The 8,819-nt window shown below is 38.0% G+C and overlaps 2 protein-coding genes across 2 annotated transcripts in view; one reads left to right on the forward strand and one right to left on the reverse strand.

The window, feature by feature from the left end:
* Nucleotides 1-2,147, reverse strand: part of Ybx3 (Y-box binding protein 3) — a 120,249-nt gene extending 118,102 nt beyond the window's left edge. Inside the window, exon 1 of the mRNA XM_012513796.2 lies at nt 2,061-2,147. Coding sequence (XP_012369250.1) covers nt 2,061-2,147 — 87 coding nt within the window. The remainder of the gene's footprint in view (nt 1-2,060) is intronic.
* LOC111815575 (nucleolin-like) lies at nt 2,146-8,337 on the forward strand. The gene is made up of 4 exons (XM_023710599.1): nt 2,146-2,224; nt 4,399-4,431; nt 5,491-5,523; nt 8,072-8,337. The coding sequence occupies exons 1-4, from the start codon at nt 2,146-2,148 to the stop codon at nt 8,335-8,337; spliced, it is 411 nt and encodes a 136-aa protein (XP_023566367.1).
* The last annotated feature ends 482 nt before the right edge of the window (nt 8,338-8,819 follow it).

Genomic DNA, 8,819 nt, shown 5'->3' on the forward strand with positions numbered 1-8,819 from the left:
ATTAGTAGTATCTTTTATTGTTTGAAAGTTTATACAAATTGTCAGTTTATACAAACTTTAAATGTTGCATTGGGACAAATAAAAAATAAGATTGCCAGAGTATAGATTAAGAAACATTAAACATTATATATTTGTCTTGTTTGAGCAATAAAGGAAATGTAAGGCTTGTGAGGAAAGCCAAGTATTTTGATTGGGAAGTTATTAAAAGTCCCAAAGTTATTTGGAGTAACTACACAGGAGGCCTGTGGAAGAGCCTGTTACATAGGCCTTGTGAGGAAGTCTGCACCGATGGACCTGGTGTTTTCCTCAGCAGGAGCACAGGTTTTACCTTGGTCTTAACCATCCAGAAGAAAAGTATAAAAACGAAATATAAGAAGTAAAACCATGCTGTTATGTTGAGCTTTAGGGGACTCAGGTCAACAATTTCTGACATTGCCAGTCAAGCAGAAGTCTTAATACTATTATGGGCTACTGGACTCTTTTAGAATATTTTTTGAGTTTACACACCTATAATATTCAAATAACGGAACTTAACAAAAAACCGTATACAGATGAATGTCCATTTTGTATCTGTGTATTCAAAGTGGTTAGGATAGATACATGGTTACATTCTCTTAATGGATAGAGTGATTTGTTCTAATGGTGTTTGTAAATAGGATATCATGTCCGCATCTTGTACAGCAATTAACCACTAGGAAGAATTATGCAATGTGTTATTTATTGAAACTGTCTTACCAATTTGATTTGAAACTGTCTCATTGCTATTTGTTTATCAATAAAATCATGGGAAAAAAAAGAAATAAATGCCAAGGATCAAAAACTCAAAAAACAAAAGTAACACTCAGCTTTTTAATGCAATTCTGTTGGGGCTGAGCCTTTCAATTGGGTTGGATGTATAGAACTGAGACTGTTTTATGTCAAAATAGTTATTAGATTTTGATTATTGGAATGAACAGAAAGTCCTGCAACCCTTTGTATTTTGCTTATGGGAAGGGAGAAGGCTTCTTTCCACTGCTCACATTTTTTTTTTTTTCTTTTTTGGTGCCAGTAGTCAAATTCAGGACCTTGTACTTGCCAGGCAGGCACTGTGGTGCAGAGCTATATTCTGTCCCCTACTAATTGCATTTTAAGGGAATAGTTACACACAAATGATTCCACTTCAAGGACTCTCGGGTTTTACATTCTGGCTGTAGATCCATTAGTTGCTGCACATAAACAGGTGGTTGAAATTAATTTCCTGGGAACTCAATGCATTATTTTAAGTTTTAGTAATCAAAAATTATTTTATATTATTTTAAAATAGTGAAAACTAATTTAGCAAACTTTAAAATGAATAACCCTAAAAAATTATTGTGTTAACAAACACATTTCCCCTTGTATTGATCAGTAGCTCTTTCTGCATATTCCAGAATATAGAAACAAAACTTCTCTTTGTACCAAGACAGCTATCTTGTTTATTCACCCTCTTCTCTTTCCAAGCTAAGCACTTTTATTTACTCAGTGAATCTTAAAGCAGATAGTATTTCCCAGTGTTCTCATTATTGTGATAATTTCTAGTTTTAAGGTTTTATAGCCCATTCAGTTTATGAACTGAAGCATATTCTAAATAACCACAATCTTCAGAAGTCTAAGGTGGGATTTTGTCTTTTACTGGGAATTTATTTTATTTTTTTGCAAGCCAGGTAAGACAACCTGTCTGACACTGTATTGATGCTGTGCTGTGTTTTGAGTTTGTGGCTCAGTAGCCTTTCATTGCATGGTGATGCTGTTGGCTCATTTTTTGAGAAGAGGGCTTGAAGGAAATAGGCGTGTACGGAGCTTGCACAATGTTAGGTATGGAAGAACAGAGAGCCATAGTTCTGAATGTAAGACGAAAACATGGAAGACAATTGTTAAGTTTATAATGAAACATAATAGTTGAGAAGAATAATAAATCATTTTAAAGAACTTGGGAGAAATTCCTGACTTTTCCTTGAGGAGCCTGATCAGCTTTTTAATGCAATTCAAGAAGTTTGGCTGAGGCTCAAATGGAAAGCTAGACAGGAAGGAGAAGTGCCCACTCCAAAGTCTTCAAAGGTGCCCTTGTTCTCCTGCTCGCATAAAGGTTGTATCCGAAGTCCTTCCAGCACTGAAGGAGAGGACGCCATGGCTACGGTCAGGATGCTGATGGTCCTGCTGGTGTTGGCTCTGCTGGCTCTGAGCTCGGCTCAGAACTTAGAGGGAGGTAAGCCTACAGATGGAATTCTAAATGGACCACAGGGTGTGGCTCACAGAAAAGAGCTGGCTCAATGCTTCTCAGAAAGGAAGCAACGGGGCCTGGGACATGGCTCACTAGAATAAGTGCTTCCCTGGCAAATGCAAGGGCCTGAATTCAATCCCCAGTTCTGGAAAAAAAAAAAAAAAAGAAAAAAAAAGAAAAAAAAGAAGCACCTTATACTGAGGAAGAAGGCCCATGAGAGGGAGGTAATACTAGTTTCTACATTGTTTCAAGGATGGCAAATGGCTTCAGTGATGACCTCAGCTGTCAGCCGGTATCTTCATGGTGGGTACAAGTTTCATTCTACAGTACCAGTATATATATGAATTTTCAGAAATTCATTCCTGGTAAAATGAAGCTTTCTAGGCAAAGTGAAAATTCTGTAATTCATCTACATATTTTGTTTCATTTACATTAAACTTTTAAATATTTAGAAAAATTGAGTTTTGACTAAATTTCAATTTATTTTATCAAATTATTCCTGGTAAGCAAGTGTTTTTTAACTCTTTCCATTTTCCTACTTTAAAATACATACAGGTCTGGTCATACATCTGATTGTCAGTAAGCTGTTTGCTTTGTTGTTTTGAGACAGGGTCTCACTATGAAGTTCAGGCTGGCCTTTGTAGCCCAGGCTGGTCTCAAATTCTCAATGATCCTCCTGCCTCAGCCTTGTGAGTGCTGGCATTATGGGTGTGCACCACCACACCTGGCTTTGTCTGTAAGTTTTTATAGTAAACATATGGCTTCCTAGAAATGGATAATTTAAGATATAATAAAGAAATTTATATATAATATAAATAGAAGGCAAATTCTCAATCTGTTCTTATTTTAAATATGGAAGATATATGGCATATTTTAATGCTATCAAGTATACAGATGTGGAATATAAAAAACCAAATAATTGTTTAAATGACTATAAAATCCAAATATCAAGTATCTTCTAAGACAGACAATGAAAAATTAGAGTAAAATGAAATTTTACTCTGCCTGCTGCCCCAGTACTAGGGCTCAAACTCAGACCTTTCACACTGAGCCGTATCCACAGCAGTTTTTCTATATTTAAAATTAGAAGAAACAAGGTCTCACTTGGCCACTAAGTTGCCCAGGCTGAGCTCTAATTTGTGATTCTCCTACTGTAGCCCCCTAGATTGCTAAGACTACAGACATGTGCCATGATACCTAGAAGATTTTTATATTCTTATAAAATATTTTGATATTATATAGAAACAACCTGTTAAAATAGGAATATTAAAAATTAACTTGCTTACTGCTAAGAGTATTAAACAATGCAGAAAATTATAATAGATTGAGTTTTAAACCTGTTGGCTTATAAGAAAACACATTTGTTGCTTGTGGGAAATTAGAGTCCCAAATGGTAAGATTTTCTAAAAGGAGTGTTAGTCTTGGTCAGAGTCTATAAAAAGGATCCTTTTATGATAAAATTCTTTTGGCCTCATATTCTAGCCACTAGAATGATCTGTTGATGAGCCAAGGTAAAGTTATTTTTACTCTGATAGAGGAGAAGGCTATTTTGCTTTAGTGCCTAAGGTTGAGGGTGAGGGGAACAGCAAAGTTGGGATATTTATGAATGAAATTTTGGGTCAGACTGAATGAGGACTTTTTTAGGCATGGCAAAAATTCATGCTTTAGGTGATAGCAAGACACAGGTTCTGCAACTGTGAAGAGAGTGGTGGAGAAAGAACAATAAATGGATTTAGGGAGCCTGACAGAAGCACGTTAGCTGAAATGTGTTTCAGATAAGTGCAAAAATAAACAATAGTTGTTTTGGAACAGCTGTGAGAGTATTTTGGGGTCGAACTGAGAGCTATGTAGATATAGGTGGTTTCATTTATGTAATATTCTGTGGTAGGTATCGGGTTGTCTTTATTTTGTGTACAATCATGGTGGTCTCCATATGAAGAAAATCCAAAAAATATTTATCTTCCTCATCACCCCTTGTCTAAAACCAATGCTCAGAATTAGAGTTCTAACTTGCCAATATTGCTTCATTTAATCCAAACCTTTCACGTGTTTTCCCCTTGAGCTCTCTTAGCAATTTCTTACTTCTGTATCTACAAATACATAGATGAGGTCTAGGGAACCATGTTTTAAGTGTATCTTGTTTTTCTTGTAAATCCTAGGTGCTGGAGGTGAAGAAGCTCTTCAAGTGCTAGGTAAGTCTTTCTTTTTCTTTCTTTTTTTTTTAGGTAAGTCTTTCTATAAGACTGTGCTCCTTTCTTTTTTTTATTTAAAAATTCTCAAAATTGGGTTAAAGAGATTCCAAAAGGAATAAACAAAGTGATAAACAAAACCTGTAGGTTTTATTAATCTTCAGCAATAGTGCTAAATATGAACTGTCTTCCTTTTGACACTGAAATTCCTTGTGTCTGAGCTCTAAGTCGAGTTTGGACATTAGCAGTACACAAATCCCCGTTCATTTGTGAATGCTTTTACTCTAATTCTTCCTACAAACAGGGACTGATACAGTAATTGAAAAACATAAATCCCTTATGTTTGTTAAGATTTTGTGTTCAATGATATAACTAACTGGAAGTAGAAATATTCTATAATTGACCTAAATATTATATTCAGTCATTGAATTTATTGATGTGTATTATTTCTTCTTCTTTATCAAATTTTCAGGGCTAATATTTCATTCCTTAGCTTAAAACTCTGTATGTCTACTTATTTTTTATTTTATTTTTATTTTTATTTTTTATTAAAATTTATTCTTATTTGTGTGTGTGTGTGTGTGTGTGTGTGTGTGTGTGGCCAGCTCAGCCCACCAGGGGGCACGGCTGGCTGGCATGTGGGGCTGGGGGATTGAACTGTGGTCCCTGTGCTTTGCTAAGCTTGTTCTAAGTAGGTGCTTTAGACCACTGAGCCATCTCACCAGCCCCTGTATGTCTACTTATGTGTTGACTTTTTCCAGAGTACGTAAACTTGAAATCCATTATTAGTTATGCACATTTCACATAACATATTTGAATGGCCTGTGTGGAGGACTGTGGGGGGGGGCAGAGAAAAGACTGCGTGAGAGGAACAAATAGCTATGTCATTTGACCAAAGAAATGTCCAAGTTGACTAAGAAAACTTAACTCCTTAAATGTTGTTGCTTAAAGAAAAAGTTTATGCTTAGTTATTTTTTCTAGTCCCTGACTTGTCAGTGACTCTGCTGTTCAGTTCACAATGGCATTTCCAATTGTATTCTGGTTTTTGTTTTTTCTTTGTAGGATCCCCTAAAGAGGAAGAGTCCCAACTATCATGTGAGTTTTACTGAATTACTGAGTATTTTTCTAAATAGAATTTAGTAACCTCACTGCTATTAGTCTAATCTAAAATTCCTACTTCTTGTTTGTTTGTTGATTGTGTCAAGGTCTCACTATGGTCCAGCCTGGCCTTTAATTCATTATGTAACCCAGGTTGGCCTCAAATTCATGACCCTCCTGCCCCAGCCTCCCAAGTGTTGGGGTTCTAGGCATAGGCTACCATACCAGGTTCATAAAATTCCTACTTTTTTTTTTTTTGTATTTTAGGGAAGGGTCTATGGGGTATACTAGATCAAACTCATAGTGAACCGCCTGTTTACAGCCTCCAATGAGCTGTGATTACAGGAGCGCGTCACCACACCTAGTCTCAATTGCCATCTCTGTGTATCCTGGGGGAGGGCCTGGCACAGTAGGCCAGGGGATTGAACCCTTCGCCCCTGTGCCTGCTTGCAGGCACTTTAATCTGCTGAGCTATTTGGCCAGCCCCCTACCATTTTTTAATAGACATTTGTTCACAATTTAAAACTTCTTTTCTAAACTAGGATAGTTTAGTTTTTGGTTGCACATTGTAGAAGGAATATAAACGACTAAGGAAAAAGTATGTGAGAAAGAAAGATTAAAAAGAGAGAAAGGAAAGGGGTAGAAAAGGGTATTGTGGAAGCTCAGGGCAGGTGTGGAAAGGGAAGACCCTGTAGAGAACTGGAGAGTTGAATAGTGGAAGAACGTGGTATGACTTGAATACTAAATCCATATATATCTCTCCATGGCTTCAGTAGACTTGAAACATTGAGCATTGTAGCAAAGTCAAAGAGCAAAATTGAAAACGTAGGTAGTAAAAGATTTCTAAATGGCAAGTTGATTTTTCCATGTATTATGCAGGCAACAAAGACAGTTTTAGCTGGGAAGACAACTCAGTGGCATAAGCTCCTGACTGGGATGTACAAAGTTCCTAGTTTGATCTCAAGTACCACAAAAACCAGATAAACCAAGAAACAGATTCAAAAATACTTAATGACATTTCATTGGTAATGTGATAACAATGAAAGGCAGCAGCTTTCAGCGGCTGTGCCCAACAAGGGTGCATGTATCTTCCAAGCCTTTGATGTTAGATCTGATATGCTGAGGGATACAGGGAAGCATGAGTTCGATGATTGTAAGCAGGACCAACAGCCAAGAGATCACAAGAAGATGACAGAGTTGATGCAAGGGATGGTGAGGCCTTCTATTTTATCATAGGAGTCAGACATTTGCAAAAGAAGACAATATGGATGCATTTTATTCATACTTTTTATGTCTATGTAGTACTGAGGATTGAACTCAAGGTCTTTTCCTTGAGCTACATCCCAGCTGGGTTTTTTCTTCTAATTTTTCATTTTGAGACATCTTGCTAAGTTACTGAGTTGCCTAGGCTGGGCTCCTCCTGCTTCAGCCTCCTGAAGTGCTGGGATTACAGATGTGTGCAGATAGATGGGTTACTTGCATTTTTAAATTTAAACGTCAACACAGGAGTTTGTAGGTGGTAGGAGAGAGTGGGATATTGTACGATTTTTCTATTATTGGAAAGGAAAGGATGGTTAGTAATCTGTCAAGATATTGTGTGTATCTATAATCCAAAAAAGTGACTTTGTCTGGTGATTTCTCTCAGACACTAATGAGAATTTGGGTCATTTCAAATTCATCATGACTGTTATGGGTCACTCAGAATAGGAACCAGATCAGCCAGGTTGGAATTTGGAAAGCCGTTTATTACTGAGCTCAGGGCCCCCCAGTCTGCTCTCACGCAGGAGAGGACCAAAGGCGGCGGCCCAGGAAGCAGGAAGGGGTTTTAAACCCTGGAACCACATTGAGTTTGATAAGCAAATCCATTGAATGACCACATTCAGTTTGGTAAACAAATTCATTGTCTGACACAAAATAATGCTTTCAGAGTGATTGGCACCACAACTCAAACTACATTTTTGGGGCTTTTGTTTCAGTTTTTGGTTAATTTGCACCTGAGTACCTGCAGGCAGCCTTGCATAGCCTGGAGGTTACAAGAAGTTAAAGCCCATCTAATTTCCTTTTGAAGTCATCTCTGTAAGCTAACTTTGGTAGCAGGAATTGGTGAGGGTTACAGGAATTTTATCTTAGCAAAGAGCAAGAAACAGCCACTAGTTACTAAACAACTTAGAACAGTGGTGAGTATACATTTACAACAGAAAGCACAAGATTTACATTTATAATCTAAAACGTGAGTTGACTCATTACAATGACCAAGTTCAGAATAGATGGCAAAACAGAATAGTTCCAGATATATCACAGGAGAAGGAAGGATAAACTTTGAGGGACCAAAGTGACCAACTAAACATATGCTCTTTTCTCAACACTGAGCCCTGGTCACTACCTAAAGCTATTTAAATGGTAAAATATCACTTTTCACACAATTTAGGCTATGGTAGTTTCCACCCTTGCCTTCATTCAGTGGATGGCTATTTCTCTCTCTCTCTCTCTCTCTCTCTCTCTCTCTCTCTCTCTCTCTCTCTCTCTCTGTGTTCTTGCTGTTAAGCAGACGGTGGATCCGATGAGGAAGCACCAGAGGAACCCCAAGTCATTCCTCAAAAGGAACTCAAAGGTCAGCGTGGCAAGAAAGGCAAAGGTGGGAAGAAAGGTCGTGGTGGCCGTCCTGGCCAGGGAGACCAGGAGGGTTCCCGTGGAAAGCAGCAAAAAGGCCAAGGTCGCCAGGGTGGTCGAGGTGGTAAAGGTGGCCAGAAAGGCCAGCGTGGAAGAGGTGGCCGGGGAGGTCAGAGCCAGAGCTTTGCTTCTGATGAGTGAGAAGGAAACTCAACTGGAGATGGCCGCAGTGATGACCCAGGTACTGCAGATCTTTTATTCAGCAATATAGTGGACTTCTCTTTACCCTACCTATTCTCTCTTATGTCTGTTCATTGATCTCATTGATAATTTTCTGTTTTAATCTCTTTTTTACCTCTTTCCCAGATCTGTTCTTACTATAGTTCACCACACTACAACCCTATACATAGAGCCATCTCCATTTTTATAAGACCAAGTGTTATTTCCACCCTGTCAGATCTCCTGACTCTTTTGTTCTACAACTTTCCCAGGTTCTCCACTTCTCTCCTCCTTTATCTTCTCCTCTTTCCTCATTCTCTTGTTCTAGCCCCTTCCTTCTCTTAGTTCTCTGCCCCTTCTTCTTTCTCCTCTCTCTTACTCTAGTTACCCAAAATGAAACTAATTAATGATAAAGCTATCTGGCATAGGTTATGTCCACAGGCTAATTTATTATTGTCTAAAAA

Source organism: Octodon degus, unplaced genomic scaffold, assembly GCF_000260255.1.
Source record: "Octodon degus isolate 3935 unplaced genomic scaffold, OctDeg1.0 scaffold00018, whole genome shotgun sequence".
In the NCBI taxonomy this organism is placed as follows: domain Eukaryota; kingdom Metazoa; phylum Chordata; class Mammalia; order Rodentia; family Octodontidae; genus Octodon; species Octodon degus.